General features: G+C 44.8%; 3 protein-coding genes across 11 annotated transcripts in view; 2 read left to right on the top strand and 1 right to left on the bottom strand.

Moving 5' to 3' along the window:
• Positions 1-592: 592 nt before the first annotated feature.
• On the top strand, positions 593-1,706 carry LOC117586885 (vesicle transport protein USE1). Of its 2 annotated transcripts, none has more exons than XM_034277219.1 (3): positions 593-973; positions 1,043-1,411; positions 1,477-1,706. In XM_034277219.1, the coding sequence occupies exons 1-3, from the start codon at positions 643-645 to the stop codon at positions 1,518-1,520; spliced, it is 744 nt and encodes a 247-aa protein (XP_034133110.1). In that variant the 5' UTR covers positions 593-642; the 3' UTR covers positions 1,521-1,706. The 2 variants fall into 2 exon arrangements, with proteins under 2 accessions (XP_034133110.1, XP_034133109.1); XM_034277218.1 differs by having other exon boundaries at positions 1,040-1,411.
• On the bottom strand, positions 1,688-2,821 carry LOC117586886 (dihydropteridine reductase). Its single transcript, XM_034277220.1, has 2 exons — positions 2,525-2,821; positions 1,688-2,423 (listed from the first exon to the last, which is right to left on the bottom strand). The coding sequence occupies exons 1-2, from the start codon at positions 2,606-2,608 to the stop codon at positions 1,800-1,802; spliced, it is 708 nt and encodes a 235-aa protein (XP_034133111.1). The 5' UTR covers positions 2,609-2,821; the 3' UTR covers positions 1,688-1,799.
• A 791-nt stretch (positions 2,822-3,612) lies between these two features.
• Positions 3,613-27,478, top strand: part of LOC117586883 (protein boule) — a 29,597-nt gene continuing 5,731 nt past the window's right edge. For 3 of the 8 annotated variants that reach the window (XM_034277211.1, XM_034277214.1, XM_034277215.1), the window contains exons 1-4: positions 21,567-22,114; positions 22,187-22,340; positions 27,064-27,123; positions 27,218-27,353. In XM_034277211.1, the coding sequence (XP_034133102.1) occupies positions 21,996-22,114; positions 22,187-22,340; positions 27,064-27,123; positions 27,218-27,353 (469 nt within the window). In that variant the 5' untranslated portion in view covers positions 21,567-21,995. Of the gene's footprint in view, positions 4,318-9,479; positions 9,762-11,481; positions 11,791-21,566; positions 22,115-22,186; positions 22,341-27,063; positions 27,124-27,217; positions 27,354-27,478 lie in introns of those variants that run through there. The other 5 variants (XM_034277213.1, XM_034277212.1, XM_034277209.1 and 2 more) reach the window with 4 other exon arrangements.

Raw genomic sequence — 27,478 nt, 5'->3', positions numbered from 1 at the left:
CGCGCGGGCTGGGTTTGTTTTTGCCGAAAAGGTTAACGCTGTCAGCTGCTTGATAACGTCGCGACCGTTCCCTCTCTCAAACACTTTTGAGTCAAGGAAATTGCTTTGCCATCGAATATTACCTGACAAATCAGATCTTAACGCGGGGCACGCGGCAACTGTTTCCAAAAATATGTGCCTACCACCCTCATGGGCTATCGCGAAGGTTTAATTGATAATTTCTGATATTGGTTAAGAGGTTTTTATTGATAAGGTTTTGGTAGAAATATAAATACCCCCCGCTGAATAAATCTTCGTGCACATTCTATGCTATGAGTGCTTTGCCGCAGCGGTTCTTAACGAACAACTAATTTTTGTAATAATCTAATCAAATTTTCATTAGATTCTATTCATTCTATTTTTAAATGACTAATTGGCATTGCTTTTTTTTTAAGAAATATTTAAACAAAAACGATTTAAAATTCGACAAATGGTTTGCATTTTGCTACACAGCAACTACACAGAGTTGCATGTGCATCGGAATTTTGGCCGCTTATTTACATTAATTCTACACAAGCAAAAACAGCTGACCAAATACCGATACCTATCGATAGAAGCTATAAATAGGAATAATTTGTTATTTTTTATGTTTTTGCCTGAAAAATGGCCACGAAGCTAAATGTAAACATCCGCACAGTGCTGAGCAACTGCGAGGAGCTGGCCAAGAGCGAGGAGAACTTCTGGCGCCTGCAGAAGTTCATCAAAGCGCTGGACATAATGGTCGCCGAACTGCAGGCCATGGACGACCCGCGGAGCGTGCCCAGGATCTCCGGGTACATAGAGCGCCTGCAGGCCCTCAAGCTGACCACCGGCTACACGGAAAGCACCAAAATACAAATGAATGCCAGCGAGGCGGGGGAAGTGTCCCTGAAGGAGATGCAGCAGATCGAGAGCACAAAAAACTACAACGATATGCGGAAGGATCTGCTGGCGGGTAAGAGGATTGACTTAAGGCCCCAGAGGTGCACCAAGCAATGACTCATCATCCTCCATTTATTAGTAGATGGCGATGCAGTGCGACGCCGACGTGGCGCTGACGAGGACGCCAGCGGCAGTGGCAGTCCCAGCGGCAGCTCCAACAACCCGGCCACTGAGGGCGACAACATGAACGAGGCTGTCAAGTATTACAATCAGAAGCAGGAGAAGATCACGGAGCACATGCTCTCGCTAACGCGTAACCTCAAGGAGCAGACAATGACGGCAAATCGGATTATAAAACGTGACACCGAAATGGTGACCCAATCCGCTGGCATGGCCGATCGCAACATCAATTCGCTCGGCAAGGAGGCCGAAAAACTCGAGCAGCACTCGCGCAGTGCCTACAAATGCTGGGCCTGGATGTTGTTTGTCTTTGTGTTTTGTACATTTGTTGGTGAGTCATTTAACAAATGAAAGTCCAAGTCCATAACTAACCTCTCTATTTGTTTCCCTCCCCAGGCATGGTGTTCTTTATGAAAATCATGAAGAAAAAGAAGACGTAGACTGCTTCCTAGACCCAAACCTCAAGTCTCAAGAAGCTCTTGCCTGTCTGTCTTTATATCATTATGAAAAAAGCTTTAGTTCGTTCATTCCCCGAGCTCTACCAGAGTTCAAAAGGTTATCCGAGTCCCCGTGTGTATTACCCCCAAATGTTTACAGATCCACATTAAACGATCGAAAGCCGCCAAGCGATTTATTCATAGTTTATGTACAAGCGAAAGCATTGAGATTATGTTTTGAGCAGTCATCAGTGTAAGGGGGGATTGGGTTGGTTTTCCTTCCTACTCTGCGGCTATCAGCTCGGTGGTGCCGCTCTTGGTGATCAGCTGGAGTAGGGAGCCATTCTTTGGGCGCTCCTGGACCTTAGTCCAGTTGAGGAGCAGACCAGCCACCTCCGTGAGGGGTGTCCAAGTGCCATGGTCTGCGTCTGGCATCCATTTGCGGTTCATGGGCGTGTCCAGGGTCACGGGCAGGATGGAGACAACCAGGGAGCCGCCTGGCAGACCAGAATTCGAGCCAGCAAGCGAACGTGTGAGCTGATGGACAGCCGCCTTAGCCATGCCATAGCCAATCATGCCGGGAGTGCCCTCCAAGGCAGGCTTGGCGCCAGTCAGAGCCAAGAGTCCGCACTCCTTCAAATGCTGAGCGGCAACGGCCGCCGAGATGCTGGATGTCCACACGCTCTGCTTCCACATGAGTTCGGCGTTCTTGGCCAGATCCTTCTTGGCATTGCCGCCAGCCCAGCCGCCGGCCACGCAGATCACGGCATCCAGCTTCTCGCCAGCGAGCGATTCTCCCACTTTGCCCACCACCATGGCCTCCTGCTCGGACCAGCTGCCATCGCGTGGCACCACAATGCTCACATCGGCCTTGTCGTTCTCGCTCAAGTCAATGCTGCCGACCCACTGCGCGTTGCATGACGAAGGTTGCCCAAGAAACAATGAAACAATTAAACCTCGTGGATTGCAGGTGAAAGGCGGCGACGGCGACGGCCGCGGATACTCACGTAGTTGTTGGCTTTGAAGTGATCGACACATGCGGAGCCCAGTGCTCCCTTGCCACCGTAGATGACGACTCGGCCTGCGGACATGATGCGTGCTGCCAGTTTTACGGTTCAAAATGAATTGAGAAAAGTCGAAAAACAATTTTGCGGCTGAGCTCCAGATAAGTTATGACTCAAAGCGCTGCTCTGGGGGTTTTTGAACGCTCGCAAGGTGGAGACCCGTTCTACCGGTAATCGCAATTTATTGGCGTCGAGAACGAGCTTTTGCAGCAGCAGCTTTTTTCGAAAAACAACTCAGAAACAGCACCACCACTCAGCAACAAGTAAAAATCAATAAATTTTCAAGAAAAAATTTCAATTTAACCCATTAAATGCAAGGATGGCTTTGATTACACTTTTTTGAAGTTGATTTTGTAAGAAAAATGAACCTGCCAGTATACCTGAGAAATAGCATTTTTATTAAAGCAGCAAAATGCCATTTTTGCTAACATTTTGTTAAGTTTTTGGAATACAATTGTTAATATTTTGTGCAACCATCATCTCTAAATGGGTTAATCTTTACAAAATTGGCGTTTGTGCAGCTCTACAGAACGGTCACACTCGAAACATTCAGTGATGGCGGTACAGTTTTGCGCGGGAGGCAGCATTTTAAGGCTAGATCTGACTATGTTCAAGTTCGATTGTTAAGTTAGCCTATAAAAGTTATTAAAAAGTATTAAGTTGGCTATAAAATCCAAATGCGAGAGTAACTCGCTAAGAAGAAGCTTCATCTTGTGATCTTTGAGGCCAGCGCATTGGCTGTCGCCAATGACTAGCGGATAGATCAGTTAACCTACATTCCGCTATTCTCCAAAAGCAGCTATTTTTCACCACAAACTCGGCATCACTGCTTGCAACGAAAAACTCTCTTTACATCCATGGTAAGCAACAAAAAGGTGTGAAGATTGTCACAAAGAGAGCGAGAGAGTGTGAGAGAGAGGGTTGAAAACAGAATAGGCCCCCCAAAGAGCGAGTGTGCCGGACCTTTTCAATGACTCTACCATGAGCAGACCTTCCACCGAATCCACCGAATTTCCACCAGAATAATACCAATACATAACAGCTATATTGCAGTGCCGCTTTAGTCAAAGTTCCGCGAGCCGCACGAAACCCCAGCTGTGTTACATCACCGCATCAGCAGCAGCTTCAAAACGTTCAACTATTTGGTAGAAGAGAAGTTTTGCGCGGAAAATCGTAACGTGCTGTGTTTTTTTAGGTCGATCGGTTGGTTTTCCTTTCCTCTAGTTTGCCTGCCTCGCCGCCTGCCTTGCCCCTCCGCCGACGGACTGTGCCACACATGTTTGTGCCGTGCCACACAAAACAGAGAAACACACTGAAAACAGAGAAAAAACATACACACAGAGTAGTCGGCGCGTTAGTTTTTCAATTTCCACTTGGAGCGGGGGCCCGTCTCAGTCTCATTTCTAGTTGTGATTGCTAGGAAGTAAGTTCTCTAGTGAAAAAATAGTCAAGTCAAGTAAATAATAATTCAAACTAAATATCGGAACACCACAAATAATACAACAATAAATGAAAACACCACCAGATTAGTAAAAAGTAATAGAACAAACCCACAAATCGTCCGTTAAATCCACGTATCGACGCGATTGAATAACCGTACCAGCAACCGAACCTAGCGTAATGTGTACCGTGAACGTGAACGCGAACGGGTGTGTTAAATAGATGAGAAAAACAGCAATAAAGTCAAAAACATCTTCGTGCCCAGGGAAGGACGTAGCGGCCAGCCGTAAATAACGGTAAGTGTGTAAAGAGGGGTAAAAAAAGGATGGGGGTAAATGTCACTGCTTTGAAAACTCAGAGATTCCGGGCGAAAAATTCTCAACTCGTTTTCCTTCTGTCTCTCTCCTTCACACTCTCTTTGTGGGTGCGTGTGTGTGTTCATTTAAGCGGAAAACGTGTATTCTTAAGAAAAACCAGAAAATCGAAACCCGGAATTGGGTCACTATGTCAAACGCGCTCCAACTCTGTCTCTGGCTCCGTCTCTGGCTTAGAGTCTGGCTAACTCTCTGGTCTCTGGTCTGACTAAAACGTGTTTCGTGCTTAGTCAATTTGTTCTTTTTATCTAGTCGCAGCTGCGCCACTGCCTCTGTGGCTGCCGTTGCCTTAGGCGCTGCTCTTTTGGCCGTCAACACTTGACGCAAGGCGGCCTAAACAGCATCGCCTACCAAATGCCTAAAAAAAGAGGGTGCGAGTGTGTGTGTTTGAGAGAGGGAGGGGAAGAGAAGTTGTCTGATTGTCACCCGCGCGAATGGCTCAAGTACCCTGTAATTGTGTGGAGTATATGCACATTAAATTGTGTGAAAGATAGGAACATAATATAATTGGCTGAATTATGGAGATTGAAATTACTTTGACAGGAAACGCGGAATTATTATTTATTTAATACTTTTTTTTATAATTTAGTTCAGAAATTTGTTCGATTAATATGTATTTCCATTCATTAGTAAGCACTAATGAGTAGCTGCTGGAACATCACTGCGTAACGTTTTGTCAAATGGTCGTCTGCTCTCTTGCTGAACATTCGCTCTCCCTCTCTCGTGCATTTTCGGTCACTACTCACTCGCTTCACTTGATCTTGCACTCTGTCGACAACGACGTGACTGCGCTGCCGCGATTTTACCTTGAGCACGCCTGCACTTGTCGCGGCGCTCTCTGCCGTTCGCTGTTTGCTATCCGCTCGCCTCTCTCCCTTTCCCAACTGCCAATGTAGTGTGTTCGTTATTTGAATTTTGAAATTCTGAATAAAACCGAAATTGGAGCCAACACCTTTCAAAACAGTTAGCCAGACGGAATGGTTGGTTAGCTTTTATTTCGGTTTTCCTTCTCTCCTTTTTGATGTTTGCCAATAAAATTATTACGACTTGGCCTGGCCGACTGCTAATGCGTTTTAAGGTCACCAGCAGCTCCGCATCGCGCCACAGCCCCTGCCCCTCCATTCCGCCCATCCGCCGGGCGGACGAACGGGTGACCCAATAAAAAGATGTTTCGTGAGCGATGGATGCGATGGATGGATGGTTGGTGAACGTGTGTGCGCGCCTCCCGCTTACATTTCTCGGTCCATTTAACATGTGTCCGTTTTGGCTATTTCTGATTTGATTTATTTCAAAGTTATTTATTATACAACCAGGCCCAAAGCAAAACAAACAACGTTAATAGACAGCGACGGGGCGAAAGAGAGACACCGATGGAGGGAGACAGCATGGCAGCTGGTGCTCATGCTCCAACAGGATACGCTTAGGGACACGGATAAGGTCCGGGGGACAGGGATTGGGATAACAACACGGAAGAGGAGCCATTATAGGTTGCTGGTTTACTAGTTAACGGGTCCCACGCACATGGCCTATACAACAGAGAGCGAGAGAAAGAGTGAGCCCCAGAGAGAGGGTAGTTGAAGAGAGAGAACGCTGTGGAGGACGGACTGACACTGACAGTGGAGCAGACTGCCTGTATAAGAGCAATAAATAATGCACACGAAGAGCTGCTAAGAGAGAGGAAGATATGAAAGAGTGAAATAGAGAACGAAAGATTTATTCACAGTGAGAGCAAGAGAGAGAGAGAGAGTGTCGTGCGAGTGGTCTCTTTGGGGGTTGTGTGTTTGATTTTTGCACTTAGGAGCACAAAAAGTGGCTTTGATTTTCGGTGTTGCCCTATTACCGGGGTTAGGGTCGCACGCCTGTGGGAATTGATTAGACGACCCCAAAGGGAGGCGGTAATGAAGAGTCATTTAATTGATAACAGTAAAGGGAATGGCTATAGCACACACACACAAACTCTCTCTCTCTCTCTCTCTCTCTTTGTATATTAAAAGTGGGGTGAATGTTTTCCGAGAATGTTTTTGTTTGGGGATTCTCTACGATTTTGTACTTTTTGGGTTGAGTGTGTGGAATCCTGTGGTCTTCACAAAAGTAAATATTTGGAACTCCTATTTGGAACAATTACAGTTTTGGGTGTTTTGTGCTTAAATACCAAAAATTAGTTAAATCTAATACGTTTTTGGGAGAATGAACAGTAAATGTATTTTGACTTAAGCATTCTGTCACATTAATCCATATTAATGTAAGCTTATTTATCAACTGTCTATGTTTATTTACCATTTTTCGCTTGGAAGTACATAAATCCATTCTATATATTCTTTAAGAGTATTCCGCACTTTCCTTAAAAACATTTCCGACATCTTTCTCTGTTGTCGGTGGGCTTCCGACTGCGTGGGAGTTCGCCCCACATTTGCATTCCTCTACCGTTCTCTTGCGAAACTCTCTCGTCCGCTCTCTTTTTCTCTCTCTGGATCCCTAGTATATAGCACGAGTTCCAATTGAGGATAGGGATGCGAAGGCTAGGGCTAACCTATATAATTTTTTTGTTCCGCTTCGAACCATTTCTCCTCCATCCCACTCCCACTACCCAGTGGAGGAAATGCGCCCCCTTAGCCAACACTTCTGCTGATTCTGCTGCTGTTTGGCAGTTGAAGGTTCGTTTTTTTTATTTTAAAGCATTTTTTTGTTCGTTTTTCTTATATTTTTTCTGTGTGTGTTTTCCTGAGGCGTCGACAAACCGGAGACGGTGATGGAGACGGTGACTGAGACGCAGGCAGTGGGGGATGCTGACGTTGACGTAGAAGCGACTGAGAGCCGAGGAGAATTTTGTGTTGACGAGAGATGATTTTGGATTTGATTTGCTTTTTGGATTTTCTTCATGGTTTTGGATTTGGATTTGGGTTTGCAGTTGCAGTCGTCCAGTTGTCGCTTTACCCTTGCTACCAAAAATTGCCTTTGGCTTTCATCCTGCGTTTACTTTTGCCTTTTGGTTCTGCCACTGCTTTTGGCGTTGCTTGTCTTTTGGTTTTTACTTTTTTATTTGTTTGCTTTTGGGTTTGGGTTTAATGTTAAGTATACGCCTCAGTGAACCCAATTTAATTATCATGATTGTTTCTCTCTCTCTCTGTCTCTGTCGCTGTCGCTGATGTTTCTGTTTCTGCTTTTGCTGCCGCTGCTTTTGATGGAATTTAAATTTTCCAACTTCACAAACAGAGAAAAGCACAAGCGCACCCACACATACACACACACGCACGCACGTACGAGCACAGAGAGCGATTTTCCAACGTGTTTTTCATCTTTTCTGTTGTTTTTGTTGTTGTATTTTTCTGATTATGTAAGTGGAAACGTAGAGCGCTGATAAAAGCGATGGCTGGCTGATGGACTGACGGGCCCGACCAGGGCCCGTGCTCTGGCCATAATTACGAGCTTTAGATTCGCCCTTCGCCCATTTTTTATCAGTGGCTGGCGTTATTTATGCGTCCTCCCACAATGACAAAAGAGCGGGCGGCGCTGGTGGGTGGACGGGGCTATTGGGTGCTTGATAGACAACAATTGAGCATTTGAAGTGCAGCCTAGCGCAAAGCGGGAGGAGAATAGTGGAGAGGAGAGGAGCGGTGCAGAGAGTGGAAAGAGAACAACTGTTTGCTGTTGTTGCTGTAGCCAAAAACCCAAAACGAAAAGCAATTAAATGGCCATGGATCATTGCACAATAAGTAAAGAATGAACGAAAATGGAAAAAAAAAGAAGAAAAACTAACTCACTCGCACACACACACACGCAACACAATGGTCATACGAGGGTGCGGGAGTGGGGTGTGGGGTGTGGGGAGCAGTAGCAGTAGCAGTCAAAACATAACTGTATTTGTTTGGCCAGGCATATAGCCAACGCTGTCGCTGTTGCTGTTTCTGTCTCTGTTTGCCGTCAGCGTCGCTGCTTACGGACACTCTCTCATAAGAGAATGAGAATGTGTGACAATAGAAGTTGCACTGCTTGCACACATGTGTACGATGAACTGCTTGATGAGTGGAAGTTGCCCACGAACTTCGTTGATAGCTCTATGAGAAGCGTTTCTAAGTATTACCGACTAGTACACGTAACTATAATTGGTTGGACTACAATAAGTACAGCTGTAGAAACACAGTTCAGGGCTTTCCATAAGAAAAACTTAAGTACAATAGTGTTGAATGGAACTGTATCATTGCTTCACTTCACCCTTGAACTACTTGCTCAGTGGAATGCTAATGATGGACATAAACCCTTGCAGATCTGAATTGAAAAATCTACTAAAATTTTCCCTTTAAAAGCGCATAAATAGCGCACCTTCAGTCCATGCCTCAGTGGTTTCTCAATCATTTAGGGTAAAAGCGCCAGTCTAGTTTTTGTAATCAATGGAGGGGATTACATATTGATAGATTACTTTTGAAGCCGTAAGAATACTGCAATTAACCGTAGATCCAACAATTTACTTCTCATTAATTTCCTCGTTTCGTTTAGCCACCTTTTTGTTGGGTAAAAAAACGAATCGAAAATCTCACGAAATTGCAATCAGTTAATCATAGACGTTTACTGTTCGTTATTGGAGCACTGTACTTGGCAGCTGCGTCGCTGTTGCGTCGTCGTCGTCGTCGCCAACAACAACTCTAATCGCACCACACCCCCCTTCCGCACACACACAGACGCACCTACGTGCATACATATCTCCCTTTCGCTCCACTTGTGGGAGAAGAAAAGTAGTGCCTGTTTAATAAATAGGCCAAATATGTAATATTGCTAAAATGTGTTTATTGTAATCTCTTTCACATACACACACACACACATATATATATATATATACAAGCACACCCACTAATATACACGAACGCACGTGCATCAGTGCAGTGCATCCCTTGGCCACCGATTGTACGCCGTGCTCAAAGAGCAAGCGCAGCCCCAAAGAGAGAGCGCAGCACTCTCTCTCTCTTGCTCTTGCTATCTTCCTCAGCTGACGCTGACTTTGACTGCGCTGCGCTCTGCTCGTGCTCTGCTGCTGCTCTCGGCTCGTTTTGGGCCCCCAAGTGGGCCGACGCTCGCTGGCCGCCGCTGAGTCGTTGTTCTATCGTCGTTGTGATTGCAACACTTTTCGATTTCACTTTGGCATTCTCCGTATTCGTTCGCCTCCGTTCAACGTTCAACATTCAACGTGTTCTCGGTTCTCCGTGTTCTCTGCTCTGCCCGCTACTCGGCCAAAATAAGCGTCGGTCGTCGCTGTCGCTTCGCGCGTTGAAAAATTTTCACGTTTTTATGTGTTGAACGAAAAAAATAAAAACAAAAAAAGTTCTACATTTTAGCGTGGTAGCCAGCGTCGCAGTCAGCAGCACATTGTGTTTGTATGTGATATTGTTGTATATGCGTGTGTTGGTTGTATGGGTGTGTGTGTGCCAGTTTTCATGCGTTCTGCCGCTGCTGCTGCAACAACAACAACAACAACTAAAACGTTTAACAACAAACAGTTACCACATCACCTGCCCCCCCTCGCTACAGCCGCACTTTCAGGCCCCCCCACTTTGTATTTTTAAACTGCGTTTTTTTCGCCAAAAAAGCCATAAAAAAACATACAACACGAAAGATTTTTAAGTGTTGGCCGCGCGTACAAAAGTCAACCAACGGACAGAGAGACATACAGAAGAAAAGAGACATACAGAGAGGCGACAGAGTGGCAGCGGGAACTACTATTTCGGCAAAAAAGTTAATGTGTGTGAGCTATAATAAAAGATATACGTGTATATAGAGAATATATATAGACACGTCTGTTGTATGTATATGGAAATTCAGTATTCAGTGTGTGAGAACGTACTTGATTTTGAGGCTCACAGAACTGTTAGGGTTTTGTTGTTGCTTTCGCCAGAAAAACACATTACATTATAGCAAAGGAGGGACAGCGAGAAAGCAGTGAAACAGTGGACAGAGAACTAAGAAGAAAGACTGTGGAACAGTGAGAAGAAGATTCCATGTACCAGTGGCGAAGGGAAAGACAGGATAGACAGGTGACAGACGATAGAAGAGCACACCATAATCCAGAGATACAAAGTAACAGGAGAACTGACCAAAAGAAACGAGACAGAGAGGAGGAGTAGAGTAGAGTAAAAAACCAGAGAAGAGGAAAAGCTGGAGAGAAGCACTGAGCAACGGACTAACAGAAAGCAAGAAACATACCAAAGGACAGTGAGAAAGAAACCAAAACAGAAGCAGGAAGCAGTTGGGAAGTAGTGGGAGCAGCAGTGGCCAAATAACAACAACAATTTCTTTTCTTTATGCGTGTGACACACAAAAGTTGTGTGTGTTTTATGTTTGTTGTTCCCTCCTCTTTTATGTTGTAACATTTTTACGGTGTGTATACCACAGGCGACATCATGCTGCTCCATCCCAACTCCCCACCCGTAATCTAACCATCGCCCATCAACTCCCAGACCCCTTCGGTATTCGTTCTTCCCCTCACCCGACGGTATCACCAATTTTTCTCCCCAAAAACAGAAAATAGTCACACAGCCGTATCAAAATACGACTCGCTCTCTTTCTCTATTTCGCTCTCTCTTCCTCGTCGCTCTCCCCCTCTTTTCCCTCTTGACAGTCGTCATTTGGCAGCGTCGTGGTCCTTCCTCCACCTCCACCTCCCACTCCCACTCCTTCCCCTTGCCACTTCGTTCCATTCTCTGGTTCTTCCTCCCACAAACTCCTTCCCGTTCCGGTGTTTGTGTCCCTAGTGTTGGGGTTTTCGCACACGTTGCGTATACGTAATGCCCACGATAAACAACAAGCAACAACAACAACAAAAATCAGCAGTAGCAACCCTTCCCCACACACCTCCATCCCGTAACATGTGGTGGGGCTTTTTTCGTGGGTTGTGGAAAGCTAGAAAATTTGTTTATTCAAATTTTGGACTGCCTTTCTGTTGACCTTTTTTTGAATGCCATTTGATGAGTCAATAAACGATGCTTTGCAATCCACAAACACACAACACACCCCCAACTGCGCCCACATATAAGATAGGGCATTAGATATAAGTCGAATGAATGAATGAAAGATTAAAACCCCTTAAACTACTTTCAGTCATCATTCGTTTGTGGCTCTAATTGAAAAGATTCTTCAAATAAAAACCCATCAATACGTACACCGTAATTCATATAAAAAAGTGATAAAAGATACAAAATATATGCAAAACAAATATTAAACAACAACAAACAACCACAGAAAAGAGAGGTGCTAATATAAAGTTAAAGCCGCTTACAGCAGGCGCCCCACAAAAAAAAATAATTGTTAAGTTTTCGAACAAAAGTGAATCCGAGTTAGTGGAAAGTTTTTTCAAAACTAACTAAATAGTAGCTGCAACGTTGAGAGAAAAGCCAACCGAAAAAGAAGGTAAAATATATATATAATATGTATGCAAGTGTGTAGTAAATGGTGTTTGTGATATTTTTAGTTGCATTTAGTTGTCGGTGATGAAATGCTTGGGAATATCAAAACGTCGCATAAAGAACTGCTGCTGCTGCTGTTGTTGATGCTCCTAGAAATGCCAACAGTTTCGAAATAACCCACGCGGTTTCTCTCTATAGAGCGAGAGAGAGAGAGCGAGGAGAGCCAATGGGAAAATGTCGCCCCTGGGGATAGAGCAAAGATATAGAAGAAAAATAATGCCGCGTGTTGTTGCCAATACTTTTCCATTGTAGAGGGTGCCATTGCTTTTCTTCCGATTGATTTCTCGATTTCCACCAGAACGTAGATGTTTTCTCTACAATACGAATGTTTTCGCTGCGAAAACATTTCTAGAATAACAAACGTATGCCGGGGATACACCACATAGACAGGAAGGAGAGTCAGAGAGATACTTTTCCGGGAACATTTTGCGCCGCTTGAGGACATTTTGTTTGAGCTTTCAATTCCTTAAATCTTTTTGCCTTTTTGGCTTAGATAAATTTATGCCCTCTCTTGGGGGCTCTGCTGTAGCTGTATCTCTGTATGTTTTAGCCAGCGGCAAGAGACACCCTGTACATTAATCTAAAATTATAATGCGCACCCGCCCCCTGCACCCCCCCGTCTCTCTTTGCTCTTCAATATTCATATCACCCCACAGTCGACACAGTCCTCTCAGTGGCACTCTTTTGGGCTCTGTCCCGTTTGTCGCCTTGGCTACAAGTGAACATTTTCCTTACTTGAGAGATTTTTTTCTTTTGAAGCAAAGCAACGCGACGAGACGAGACTCATGAGATGCCGAAAGTACTTTTTGCTTATATGTTTTCATTTAATTTTCTTTTCGCTTAAGATACAAAAATGGCGAATGCCGCCGCTAGGCAGTAAGCTAGCAGCCAAGACGCCAGCCATCATTGGCGACAGCTGTTCTATGGGAGGAGGGACGGCGGAGCACGCCCTCTCTCTCTCTCTTTCACTCTCTGTGTCAGCTGCCGCTGCCAATAAAAAGATATAATACCCAGTGGCAGGCAGCAGTTCTCTGCTCAGTTATCGAAACGATTTCTCGTAAACCAAAAAGTCAAGTCACACAGCACAAAGTTCATGGGGGGGGTCTAGGGGTTAGCGAGAGTTAAGGCCATAAAGAAAATCTGTGTCACATTGAAAACAAGCCGTTAAAATGTGCTGTGATGCCTTTAAGCTTTGACTTTGTCCAAGAATCGAAACAAAATTGTATCTAAAATATGCTCTAGTTTGTGCCCAGTAACGCCTATGGGCCGTGGGCCACGCCCACATGCAAAATGGTCACCAAAAAGTAACGGTAACCCGAACTTGCGTTCTACCGTGGCCACAAGGCCCTCTGCCATGTAGCTGTTGGCCTGGCCATTTGGACACACAACAGAGGAGATGTGGGCCCAAAGAGAGATGGAGAGAGGGGAGAAAGAGGGACACACCCACCTGACTAATCTATATGCAAAAGAGAGAAGCGCGGAGTGGAGAGAGTGGTGTGGCTGCCCCCCAACCGTGTGGGTCAACTGCGTGCGTCTGTTATGGGCTCTCCCCCATTCCATTTGTTTCGGAATTTGAAAAGTGTGACCTTAAATGGATAGAGCCCCCTTCCCTTTGGGTCGTTTTAGAGGGCTCCCAATATCGATGCGGATCGTAGATCGTGATTTGGTTTGGTTTGGGGTTCTGGCTGTTTGCGTTTTTGCATCGGAAACAAGCCAAAAGATGCGCTGGAGAGAGGCGCGCTATTGAGTGGAGTGCTGCATTGAAGCGGAATCAGTTTAAACCCCTCCAACTCCACCTCTCGCTGTATACTATACTTGTAGGTCTGACTTAGAGCCGTGTTTTTCCAGCCATTCATTCAATTCAGTCCATTCATTCATTCGTTCGTCTAACGACTGACTACATGTTCCGTTTCCACGCTTCATTCATGCTTTGGAGCAGCGCACAGAAAGTTAATATTAGTTATCTGCATATTTTCACGGTTCTCCAAATGCTGCCCACAAGCGGATGCAGCACACACATACGCACACGGCTACAGATACAGATACAGAGATACAGCTACAGATACAGGTACTCAAAACTGCAGCTACATATGGCAATGGAGCTGCGGGGCTTCGGAACAAAAGTGTTTGCTGAAATTTGTGTGAGAACTTTTATGGCACAAAGTTTTTTGCAACGATTTTCCAACAATCAATTATCGCATTAAGTCTATCGATTATAGTGTCGAATTTAAGTGGAATGTGAAAAGCAATTCGTAAGATATAAATGTATCTCCGCGTGTGTGTTTACTCATGTCTTTCCACGCGCCGCACAGATTTCCGGTTTTTCATTGAGTTTTCATTTTGTTTATAATTTGATTTGATTTTATTGTTATGCGGTTGGGGTTAGGGGCCTGCTGCTAATTGGGAGATGCTCTAGGTGATTCTTTCAACCTTCCAAAGATATAGAAGATAGATATGCAGATGCATAGATACATTACGTATCTTAATAATCGTGGCAGCCACAATGTCACGGCTGTAGATACTCTCGGGTGTCTCGAGTGTTTTATGTGTGAGATATTTCTCATTTGCTGTGTGTGTCTGTGGTGTGGGTGTGTTCTGTGATTTATTGTAGATACAGAGATACATTTGCATAACTCTAGAGCAAAATTAACTCAACACTTGCTACATTTCGGCATAAGCTGCAGCTGCAGCTTTGCATTTTCCATTCCCTTAAGTGGGTCACAAAATTTAAGACGCATTTTGGGCCAAGCATATTATGGCCAGCAGCGAAAATACAACACACACACAGAGAGAGAGAGAGAGATATGCAAAGCTGTATCTAATGGGAGGAGAAAGAGCTAGAGATACAAAGCAGGCTGCACAGTCAGAGGCAGAGGCAGAGGCAGAGGCAAACGCTACAGCTGCAGGCAGAGGCACATGCTAAAGCTACAGCTACAGCAGCCAAAGATACAGATGCAGGTACATGCAGATACACACATACACACATTCATGTAGATATGCTTGTTCTCAAACCGAATGGTGGCAGTGGCAGCATCAGTGACTGATTGAAGTGCGAGAACAAAACCAGCAACAACAGAAAGCAGCAGCAGGAGGCAGGAGGCAGGAGAAGAAGGAGCAGGGGAGCAGGAGAAGCATCAAAATTACTGGAGGAGAATGGGTGGATGGATGCTGGTGCTGGTGCCGCTGCCGCTGCCTTTGATGGAGGATGACATGCTCCTCAGCTGCGCTTTTTTTCACTTTTCAACACACACACACACACAAAGACACTCACCCTCACGTATATATAGAAGAACCACCCTACTCCGTCCTCTGTGTCTTTCTCGCTTTCGGTGCGACCCATTGTCTGCATTTTTCGCATTTTAATTTTATGCTTTTGGCCTGGCCTACAACGCACCGACAAGAGAGCTAGCGAGAGAGAGAGAGAGAATGAGAGAGCGGAACAAAGGCAGGAGAGGCGGCGATGGCAGCTGCCGTCTACGAAAATAGTTGGCAACCTCTTCACGCCTCCACACACACACACACACACACACACACACAGACACTCAGACACTCAGACCAGTGGGAGAAAAGTGCTCCCTGCCCCATGGCCCCTGTCATCACACTCTTTAGAACTGCCACAAACCGTCCCTTACCCCCTCATTCCCGCCCTTGAGTCACACTTTTACGTCATTTTCTTTTCACTTTTTGTTTGCCTTCATTTATTTGCTGCTGCTGCTGCTGCTGCTGGCTTTTCCTTTTGACATTTCCTTTGGTAGGGCATTTTCTTTCTTTATTTTTTTCGCATTTTGTTTGATTGCATTTTTATGGGTCCCACCCGCTGCTCCTCGCTGCTCCTCGCTGCTCCTGTGACTGTTACTGCGACTGTAAAATTTGCATATTCTTATGCTTTATTTTTGGTCGTTTGCTTACACCTGATGCCACGGGACCTACTGCCACAGGAGCCACTGTTTTGCCACTGTTTTCGATGATCCTGTCTGCTCCCGTCTGCTGTCAGCTGTCTTCGGATTACGTATACGCCTTTGGAAATTGTTTTTTAATGACTTAATTTGCCACAGCATTTAATGGATGGGCTCTGCTCTCGTATCGCTCCCACAGAGAGAGCCGCTTTCATCCTTTCTCTCCATTAGGCGCTCGTGTCGCTCCCATCCCGTCGCCCGTCGCCCGTCTCTTGTTTCTGTATATCAAATTCCGCTTAAATCCTTTGTCAGCATAGACAATAATCCGCATCAGGGGACATCCAATCCAACCAGAAGCTGCCAACCGTCCTTGCCGCTAGCATCCATCGCTACCATCGCTCATACGCAGGGTTGTCCCGCGCCCCCACCACTGCCCGGCAGCCCTTAAGCCCTGAAACCCTGAAGAGTGGCAATAAATCATCCAACCGAAAATGCTTCAAAAAACGGAAACTTTTTGCTGCAGCATCAGCATCAGCAACCGCAGGCAAATACACATATGTCAGTGGGGTGGGGGGAGGAGTGGCATGAAAATGGTTGCAAAACTTCATGAGTTAGATGGATCTCTGGCTGTGGTGGATAAATGTATATACATATAAGAGATATTTGCCTGAGATTAATTCCAAAACCAGAAACACCAATCCGTAGGAAGACTTCAAGTTATCCATCTCCCCCTCTCCTCTCCCTCTCTCTCTGTCTCTCTCTCTCTCTGGAATCCCGCTGCGGGGCACAAATATTGGACAAGGGCCAAAACAGGAAAAAAGAGAAAAAAAGAGAAAAAACCAAGATCCAAATACAAATAAAATACAAGAAGTTGGACAGGCAGCGCCAGCAAAAGTTTCATTGTTTCACACAAGTTTTTTGGCTTTGATACGCGCACACACACACACACACACACACCCACACACACACTGATACTGTTGCAAAAAACTAACACAGGGATACTTGGTAGCAATTTGTGCTCGCGCTTTTGTAGTTTAACGTTTCCCTTTTGCTGCTGCTGCCACTGCCACTGGCTTCTACTGTCGAGGATTATGGATTTTTGTGTGTGCCACATAGTGTATGTACGTGTGGGCGTCGGGTGGCAAGCAGGAAGAAGGGCAAAGCAGAAGGAGTGGGTGGCTGGCTGGCTGGCTGGCTGATGTGCGGAGCATGGAGCATGGATGGATGTGCCTCCATCCCTTGATGGCAGGCCATCAATTTAGCTGCTTCTGCTGCTGAGGCCCAAAGCCCAGCGTCTCGACGAGGACGTGGATGTGGATGAGAACGAGGCTGACGATGATGATGATGATGTTGTTTGTCTGTTGGTTTGTCTGGCTCTGCTGCTGCTGCTGCTGCTTCTGCTTCTGTGTGCTACAATTTCCTTTCACTTGACTGACACCCAAAAGCCCCGTGAACACCCATCGTCCACACACACACACACACACACACACTGAGTCGGTAGTCCGCAGTCCACACAGTCCATGTCCTCGTCCTCGTCTTCGCCCAAGGATTGTATAACATGTGGGCAGAGCTGGTGAATGGCAGAGGTGGGCCGCGAGTCGAGCGTCGAGTCGAGGCACTCGAAGCACTTCCACTTCCGGCGCACTGTCCGTCAGTGCATTCACAATCCATGCATGTGCCTGTGGTGTGTGCTGTATGTGTGTGTGTGTGTGTGTTTGGTTGTGCCATTTTTGTGCGCTTTCTCGCTTTACACTTGACTTGGCCTCCTGACTGACTTTTTGCTCTTTTCTTCTTTCACTCTCGTGGTTTGCTTCTCCCCCTGTTCCCTGTTCCCTGTTCCCTGTCCTTTTCTTTGCTTTGGGAACTTCAATTGACCTTTGCCCTCCGCCACTCTGTTTCCATTTCATTGGGATATCATCATCATCTCCTTAACCCACTCGCTGGCTGTCACATGGGATGGCTGCTGGCAGGGAGAGCGGAGGGGTTCTTTTTCAGTTAAGTTATGCACCAACACGTACATGCCACAACGTCATCGTCATGCCTCAGTCATTCAGCCATCAGAGCCATGAGCTGTCACTCCTGCTGCTGCCCCGAAATGCTGCCTCTTGCTGCTGCTTGCTGCTCGTGATGTTTGCCGTTATGGGCTCTTAAACTGTTTTGAGCCACAGCCTTTTGCTGTTGGCTAATTGTCCTTATGTGACTTGGATACGAAGGACTTATCAGTGGGGATGGATGGATGGATGGATGGGATGTCCAACAGCATAGGAGTGCACACACACACACACGGGGGGCTTCCTGCTACATTTTGTGTAGCATAGTGCAAGGCGCAGCAATCTCGCCCTTTAGATTTCCCTTTCGCCCTGTCAGCGTTTTATCAGCACCTGACTATCGCCTCGCCTTGGGTGCTGCCACATTTTGGCAAGGACGAACACACACACACACACACACACAAGTGTATACCTTTTACATACGAGGACAAAGGATGTGCACGTGTGGCAGGAGTACAGTGAACACTGCCTTAGCTCTTCTCTTATCTGTTCCTTGGGGAGAGAGGCAGACTGCAGGTGTCTCTTGTGTGCAGTTTAGTTTTAAAATTGTATTTCAAAGGAAGGAAGGAAGGAAGGAAAGAACTGCTCTTCCCCTTGCATCCTCCTGCCACACTTCTTGCTTCCTCTCCTGCCACACACTACTCCCTGCTTGCTTATTTCCTTGCCATCGGTTCCTTCCTTTCCTGGGATCCTTCCCTTTTGCATCCTTCCTGATTGTTTCTGCTGCTGCTCTTCCGACGACTCTTCTCTTCCCTCTGTTGGCCTTCTTCTTTCCCTCTAGCGTGCCCTGGCACCACTTTTGGCCTTGTTCTTGGCCACACAGCTGTGTGTTTTTGCTTCATTTCCTTTTCTATATGCCGCGTAGTAACTGTGCCACACTCTGCCACACTTTCTGCCACAGTTTTATAGGTCAAACTTGCACTCTCTGCCGCCCACTCTCCCTCTCAGAGCCACCGATTCCCCTGCTGCCACATGGCCAGAACTAAAGCTTCCACTACCCTAATGGCCAACAGCTGTAGCTCTACGACTGGCTACCCTCCTCTCGCTTTTTTCTGGGCAAAACTAGAACTGGAACTCGCTTCTTTCTCGCTAGCCTCTGCTCCCACTTGCCCCCAGCTTCTGTCTACCCCACAGTGGCTCCTCCTACTTCTCCATTTTCTCTCGTTTTGGCTAATTGCATTTCCCAAATTGGCCCAAAAATGTACGCTTGAAATGTGCCACAAATAATAAAGGTAAAAAACGAGCAAAAAGACTAAGCAAATAAAACACCGAAACGAGAATGAATCCGAAGCGCCACACTCCATTGAATGTTTTGTGCAAAATGTTGTTGTGTGGTTTCAATCGAATATTGGAGCTGCAAATTGTTAACGTGTTTTCCCCGATTGCATTTCCCGCATTTCCCTTTTCAACAGGGTCTGAGAGAGGGAAGTGAGGAATGATCCAATCAGCGCGCAAATTCCATTGAGCCAAAATTTTTAAATTCTTTTGCCTGAGTCCATGTATCTGTGTATCTGCCACATGCACTCCCTTGAGAGAGCATTCCCGTAGTCGTAGTCGTATCTGTAGCTGTATCTATATCTATATCTGTATCTATGGGATACGTGAAGCCCTCATGGATAATAAAATTCTTTAGCTCTGCCCGCCCGCCATTACTCGCGCAATTTTCGCACGTGGAATTTTGCAATATTGTGGAGTAGCCAGCGGCAGCAGCAGTCAGCCACCCGCCATGTGGCAGAGACTGACGGAATGATGGGCGGACTGACGGACTGACAGCTGGGGCGAGGTGGTCGATGCTGGTAGAGTTTTTAAGCTGCTGCTGCTGCTGTTGATTAAATTCCATTGATGGAGCGACTGCCGCTTGCCACCTTCCGTTGTCATGCCTCCCACCTCTCCACGCTCCAATGCTGACTCTGTGATTTTTCCAGCCTGACCTCTGGCCTCCAGCTGTTGCTGTTGGTTGGTGTTTCCATGGTCGATGTCGATGTCGATGTCAGGGGCTTCTCTTTATTCTCTACTGTGGTCTCCCTCCCGCAGTAATGAATATTTTAATAATTTATGCTCCAGTTTTCTGTCTCTTAATTTTCCCTGTTGTGACAGTTTTTCGCCCCCTGCTGCTGCCTTCGTCGCACATCAATTTCCCTAATGCCTCGGCCTTAAAGTTGCTCAAAAATAAAGCAATAATTTCATACAATTTTAATAATTAAGATTTGTCTGTGCGAATGAGGGCCAGGCACTCATGAATCCCATCCATGAATCATGTCAGGGGCACTTAGCCATTGGGCCGCCTCCGTCTTGCCTTTCCCACTTTTTTGTTGCTTCCGTTCGAGCGCCTAGAATATCTAGAAAGCTTTTAGAGAAAAATATGAACGGATTGCGAAGAGTATTTATAGGATATATAGATGCAAGATACAGCCAACAGATATAGCCATAGAAGCAGAAACGATTTTTCTCGGTTCTTTTTTTTTGCTTAATAAGTGGAAAAACAGATATAGGAAAAAAACTATAAGGAAATATTCATTTGACAATTGTTAAGCATAATTTATGGATACATTTGCATTAAATTTATTAGTTTTGTGGATAGAGAAACGTTTTTATTGTTCTTGTTTTTTCTATCGTGTGGTGGAAAGTAGAGTTAAAATCACATGCTGGCACAGACACAGAGACACAGGGACAGACAGACAGACACACCGTTCATTAAATAGATATCTGCTACGTGTATCCACAAATACACATATACATATGCATATGTTGGGTTGAGGGGGCCTGGGACATTCCGTGTATCTGTTGAATCGATCAAATACAATTGAAATGCCTGAACGGAAAGGGAACGGGAACGAGCGAGAAGCGGGCGGGCAAACGCCAACAGTTTTGACATTTTCATTGTTAATGAAAATTTAATTATGCTTTCATTGCTATGTGCCAATCCCCCGGACAGACAGACGGACGGACGGACAGCAGACGGACAGTTGTTTTTTGTGGGTTGTAGAAGCTTGCTCCTCCCTCTGATAAATGTGAAATGATAAGCGATACAGATAGGAGGTGGGGACCTCCACAAATAAATAGATCGTTAAGTGGGGTGTGTGCTGTGTGGCGCTACGTATCCGTAGCTGTATCTGTATCTGTATCTGTATCTGTGGCATGCAATGTTGTGTCCCTCCTTTTGGAACATGCAAAGTGTGTGTATCCCTGCATCTCGTAGATACATCAAATGTTTGATGAAGGCAAAGACTGACATGCATTTAATTGGGAGCTTGAAGCCATGTAACTAAATATATTTACATAGATATCTCATAGCCTGCATGCGCTGTATCTATCTATGTATCTTTGAGATACATTTGTGTGTACGTGTGCGCCGGCTGCTGCTGCTGTTAAAATTAAACTCCTCTGTGCTATTTAGTTGTCTTTCGTCTCGTTGCCTCTGAAGGTGAATTTATGGTGCACACATGTGTGGCACTGCCTCTCTCTCTCTCTCTTTCGCTCTCCCTGTAGCTGCGTATCTTTGTATCTGTGCATTCAGCATTTTCCCTCGTGTGACATATGTCGCTGTGTGCTGCTGCTGCTGCTCGTATCGCCAGAAATAGAATCATTTCGAAATGTAGGGGGCAATTCTTAGCCTGTTTTTCTCTGACTCTCTCCCTATCTCTCTCTCTCTCTCTCTTTTGTAGTTGCCCCAGCCATGTGGCTGATTATTTTAATGGTTTCTTAATGAGCACACAACTAATTCTCAGCTCTTCACTAACTAACTTTTCTATATAACCTTTCTATATCGTTTCTAGATTTCAACAAAAACAAAGGAATCCGTGTGGGAGCAGGCAGTGCGAATACGTCAAAACAAATAGAGCTACAAACAGATACATGAGTACGATCTGTAGAATATATTATATATAGAAAATAAAATATCAGCCAGAGCCATCGGCAGATACAGCTACAGATATCCATCCATCCTCTCTGTACCTATGCTTGCGACAACAATTATCACGTTATCAACTGCAAGAGCAGCAGCGCCAGCAGCCGCCGTCTAATCGTTAGTCAGTCGTGCCACACAGTCCGTAACCTTTTTGCAAAGAAGGCAAAAGGCAGAGCAAAGAAGCTTTGCCCAGTGTGAAGAATATAAATTCGGCCAGCGCGCACCCCCAACGACACAAAACAGCCTCAAGATTCTGCCATTTGGGGCCAACTTTCGTCTGGAGACGACACCCGGTGAGATGCACAAAATAGGCGCACAGCCGCCATCCTCAGCGCCAGCTGGTGGACTTGATGCGCCACTGGCGGCGCCCAAATATGGCACATTGATACCAAATCGCATATTTGTGGGAGGAATAAGGTAAGCAGAAACATAACTATCCAAAAGGATATATTTATCACACTCTCACTCTCTCTCTCTGTCTTTTTGCAGTGGCGATACCACCGAAGCTGATTTGACGCGCGTCTTCAGTGCATATGGTACGGTGAAGAGCACCAAAATTATAGTGGATCGTGCTGGTGTGAGCAAGGGTTATGGCTTTGTCACATTCGAGACGGAGCAGGAGGCGCAAAGACTGCAATCGGATGTGAGTATTGCTCCATTGAGAGACAAAATCCTTTCTTATCCTGCTAATGCGTCGCCTGTTTGCAAAAAAACAAAAACAAACTATTTCAACTATTATGATTTCAAAACACCCGAACGAAAAAAAAAAAAGATAACACTACTCCGCGTATAGATATCATACCCATACATCGTACAAAACTCATGCAAAAATTCTCATTTAAAACTCTAGAAACGTCGTGCGATAATCGACAATCGTGTGTTTAGAGACAAACGAAAAACCTTCTAAATTGTGATCCCGTTCGATCTTTTAGGGCCCCCTACTATGTACCAACAACACCACCACCACCACCACCACTCTTGACCCCACAACACACAAAAGATACTACTATATCTACTACTACCAACTACTGCTACTGATAGTATGAGACGCCGCCTATGTACTTCCTACTACTACTACCAGAAACGACCACCACTCCAGTGGGGAGGGGGGCCCCATAACTGTATCCATATATCATATAGTGATATGTATGATATGATATTGATTAATTGATGATCCAAAGATAAATGATGTACCTAAAAAACGCCTTTAGGTACGGACGGCATTCTCTTTGTTCCTGTTCTTTTTATACATTTTTTTCCTTCTTATTGCGTTTTTTGCGTTGAGTTTTACGTTCCAAGCGTTACGTTATCCGTTTATCCATTATACGTTGCGTTAACATATTACGTTACGTTACGTTACCATTTCAATTACCGTTGCGTTTACGTTATATCGTTTTCATACTGCCACAGAACACACAAACCACAACAAACACACACAAAACACACCCACTAAACACACACAACCTAAACACAACCCCAAAGATACCCCACAACAACTACACCTTATAGACACACACCACTTTATATAGATCGAAAGTACATACATATAATGCCCGAGTTTTGAGCGTAAATGCAAAAAGTTGAAAAATCAAAAAATGTTGAGTTCCGTTGCACCGTTTTTACCCGCTCATATTTTAAATTGCAAACAAAAAACAAAACAAAAAAACAATTAGCAAAAAACCTTTGTTGGCCATTGGTTCTCCTTTTGGTTGTTGTTCTGTTGCGTTTTTTTGGCCAAGAGAATAGACCACATACATAGAAATTTAGACCAAGATATTTGCGTACTTCCGTAGTGCGTTAGTTCCGTTGCATTCCGTTCGTTGCATATTTTCTGATTATTGATTTTTGAGTTCATATCAAATGTTGCTGCACATCTTTTACGTTTCTGCCTCTCTCTCTCTCTCTCATTTGTTGCATTTGCAAAATATAAAACCCAAAGAAACAATGAATTAATGAACTTATAATACGATTTATTCCACAAGTAAGTGAGCGCCATAACAAAAAAAGTTCATTGAGCTGTAGATGGTCGGTCTGTGTGTCTGTGGGGGAAATGTGAAATCTTTCAGGGCACGTTTCCAGTTCGATTGCCCACGCAGAGAGACACAAACTTGTGGCATCCCTAATATAGTCTCTTGATCATCTTTCTGCTCCTCTGCTCCACTCCACTCCGCTCCGCGACAGTTGTTCAGGTGCATACTAATTGATTATAATTATTGCATAACGACTGCCCAGCCTCCGTGCCGCCCTCTGTGGCTGATGCAACTTTTAACCATTTCTGGTGGTGGGGAAAATGCTCTTCCCACAGTTCACTGCTTTGTTGTCTCTCTTTCTCTTTCGGCCCTGTCTTGCTCTGTCTATCTGCAGCTTCCGCCGTGCGCTCAGTGCTCTGTGGCATATTAAGTGAAAAACTTTTGCTGCCTCATCATTAATATGCATTGTTGTTGGCTTCTCATTGTTGGGGGCTCCTCTTTGGTACTCCCTCTGGGACATACAAGTGTCCTTGGCAAAAGCCAAAAGGGGAAAAAGCTAAAAGAGCGAACCACCAACAAGCAACAACAAATAGAGCAACAGAGAGCAACAATGCAGCGCTGGTACTCGAGTAATGTGCCCCATGGCGGAACAACACAGCAGGATAACGACAACGCCAACGACAACACTTCTGTGCAACAAAAAAAACAGCCTGAAAACGGGGCACGGACACGGGTGTAGGACTAGGGCTACCAGCAGCAAACAATGGGCTTACCAACGTTTAACAAAGTTTTAATTTACACAAAAAAATACACAAACACACACACAATTAAACATGGATCATGGATACACTCACACACACACAAACTAATTAAATTTCATTTTGAAAAAGTTTCACATTCAGTTATCCCATAAGCAGAGCGGGGAGTGGGAGGGAGACAACGGGTTACGCTCATCAAAAGCCACAGAATGATATAAATTCGAGGAAAACTATGGTTTTGGCATAAACCACACACAGACACACAACTCCCTCTCTGCCTCTCTCTCCATCTCTGCTACCTCAATTTCTACTCTAATTTTCTGTTGGGAAACTAATCCTAAAGCCCCTGCCCCCACACACCCATAAACAGCTATAGATTAGCACAAATTTGTGTGTTGGCAGGCAGAGAATGGACTCTGGGATCCCACAAAACGCATTTCGAATGTATGAGATTTGCCCAGGAGCAGGCAGCAGCGGCAGCTCTTCAATTTTACATTATTTTTAGAGTGGAGCCCAAAAAAGCAACCGTAAAACAGTGAAGCCTCCACTTCGGTTGTCCTTTTGTTTGTGTGTGTGTGTGTGTCCTGCTGGGTGCGTGTCCGTGAGACAAAAGAATATGGAAAAGGACAAACCGTAAAAGCCGGGCCTCAACCAAAAGGATTCTTAATTAAATTCAGCCAAGACAAGGAAGAAGTGGCATACGTTTCATCTTTAGTTTACTCTGTCGACTCGACGACTGTGTGCTCTCCTGGGTCCTTTTGTTAGGGCCCTTATCCTTATGTCGAGGCTCGTGGCCTTAGGACTCGAACATAAATGAAAAGAATGTTTGCCCGTCGGCGGTCAGAAAGGATACGCCGAGAAGGAGGCCTTTACTTTTCTTGCCTTGCCTTTTCTTACATTTCATTTTCATTTTCCACCTTGTTGTTTTTTTTTTTTTGAACAAGAACAGCAGCGGCAGTGGCAGCAGGAGCATCATCTCCATCTCCGTTTGGCCTGGCCTGCAAACATTTGCTTAGGTTAATGGTTATTACCGCTGCTGTCCGGACAGGTCACTAGCTCCGCTCTCTCTTCGGGCTCAAGGAGTCTGCTGTGCTTATCGCTCTCTTTGATGAGCATCCACAGTGGCGGCTCCAATGTCCTTTTCAAGCGCAAATCACAAGGGTATCAGCAGAAGCAGGACTAATTGGCAATTAAAGATGAACTCGTCGTCCCGGTCCTGCTTCTGCCTCAGCTTCTGCTTCAGCTTCTGCTTCGAGCAGCTCTCAAAGCTGTCATCCTCTTCCGCTGAGTGCTAGTTTTCTTCAGATACTCGCATTAAATGTAAATTGGAATACAGGATTGTATTGGCACAAAGTGCGGGGGCCAAATGCATTTTTAATGGGCCAAAACAAGGTCGGTAGATGATGATCGACCGAAAAGGATTACCACTCAAAGCGGGCAGGGCTGGTACGGGGAATTTTAAAAAGGGATTTCAAGAAAAGCTCACTTCAAAAAGGAAAATCTGATTTTGTTGAGCGAGAAGAGGGTTTTCCATAATAAGTGCCATTTCTCTCTCTCTCTATCTCTCTCTCTGTCGTTGCCTACAATTTAATTTGATTTATTTTTACATTTGTTGCGGGCGCGGTCCTTACATATTTACACAAACCAAACCAAACCAAACACTTCTCTTCTCTAATGAGTTTTTCCCATTTATTAATCAATTGATTTTCCGTTCGCAAACACGAGGCCAAGAGCAGAGAAAAGCCAGCCACAGCTTCAACAACAAAAAAAAACAACAAAAAAAGGGAAAAGGGAAAAGAGAAATATGTTAATTGTTCTATAAACGCTTTTGTGCCACATTTTGAATACTTTTTTTCTTACTTTTGATTTCTTTCTTAATTTTTTTAATGAGTTTATAATTCTGGTTAATTAATTTGTACTGTGTTTTTTTTTTTGTTTGTTGATTAAAATGAGACTTGTTGTTGATTTTCGTTGTGCCGCAAAACAAAGAAATATAGAGAAAAAAAACCAATGATGAAAATAAAACAAAGTTGCAAAAAGTGTGTTGGCAAATGAATTTTTATCGCTTTTAAAGCCAGAAAAAACCACCAAAAAACAAACATTCTGCTGCAATATTGTACATGACATTTTGTTGTAATAAAACATTATTTACACACCACTATATACTCACACACACACATTATATATATATATATATATTAATATTATATAATACACACATGTATTTGGTAATGGTATTTTTGCCTTGGCACGTGTTTCTCTCTCTCTCTCTGTCTCTTATATAGCCATGGCCAAGCAAAAAAATTAAAATATCTTTACAAAATAATGAACAAATGAATTTTATGAAATAGTAAAAAAAAAACCAAAAAGCGTTGAGCGTTAGCATTAATTTTTAACTATATTTTCATTTTTGATTGAGAAGTTTTTTGATGCTGCTGCGTTCGATTTGAATTGAATTTGAATTTCTTCGTTCGGCTTGTGTGTTCGATAAATGCAAAATCTAATGCGATCTCTAATGCACCCTCCACTTATGCTTTTCTCCTCTCTTTCTTTCACATCTCTATGGCATCACTCCATCTCTGTCGCTCTGTTTGGATCTCTCCCTCCCTCTCTCTGTGTGTGGCATCTCAAATCACAGGGTGAGTGCGTGGTTCTACGTGATCGCAAATTGAACATTGCGCCGGCCATCAAGAAACAGGTGAGTCTTTACCACCCCCCTTGCTCCGAGATGGAGTGTGGGGGGTGTATGCGCCCTTTTGCAAATAGTTTTACAGTTGTAAAACTTATTAAAGGTATTCCTCTTCGAACAGCCCAATCCTCTGCAGTCGATTGTGGCCACAAATGGAGCTGTTTACTATACAACCACGCCGCCGGCACCGATAAGCAATATACCGATGGATCAATTTGCAGCCGCAGTATATCCGCCAGGTGAGTGATAACCGTACCCCCGTACCCGTAGCCCTCTCTTTGTGCCACTAGGTCCTTGAGGAATCTCGAGCTCATCATTTTTGCTGCTTCAGTTCTTTGCTCAATTAAAAATACCTTTCTTTTCG

Source organism: Drosophila guanche, unplaced genomic scaffold, assembly GCF_900245975.1.
Source record: "Drosophila guanche unplaced genomic scaffold, DGUA_6, whole genome shotgun sequence".
Classification (NCBI taxonomy): domain Eukaryota; kingdom Metazoa; phylum Arthropoda; class Insecta; order Diptera; family Drosophilidae; genus Drosophila; species Drosophila guanche.
The sequence above is the reverse complement of the archived record's forward strand: the minus strand, read 5'-3'. Positions and strand labels throughout refer to the sequence as shown.

Excerpts from the sequence above, each read along its gene's own strand:
- LOC117586885 (XM_034277218.1), top strand. The coding sequence starts at position 643 with ATGGCCACGAAGCTAAATGTAAACATCCGCACAGTGCTGAGCAACTGC. Across the intron at positions 974-1,039 it reads GCGGAAGGATCTGCTGGCGG|TAGATGGCGATGCAGTGCGA; the intron begins GTAAGAGGATTG and ends TCCATTTATTAG. Across the intron at positions 1,412-1,476 it reads TGTGTTTTGTACATTTGTTG|GCATGGTGTTCTTTATGAAA; the intron begins GTGAGTCATTTA and ends TTCCCTCCCCAG.
- LOC117586886 (XM_034277220.1), bottom strand. The coding sequence starts at position 2,608 with ATGTCCGCAGGCCGAGTCGTCATCTACGGTGGCAAGGGAGCACTGGGC. Across the intron at positions 2,424-2,524 it reads ACTTCAAAGCCAACAACTAC|TGGGTCGGCAGCATTGACTT; the intron begins GTGAGTATCCGC and ends TGCAACGCGCAG.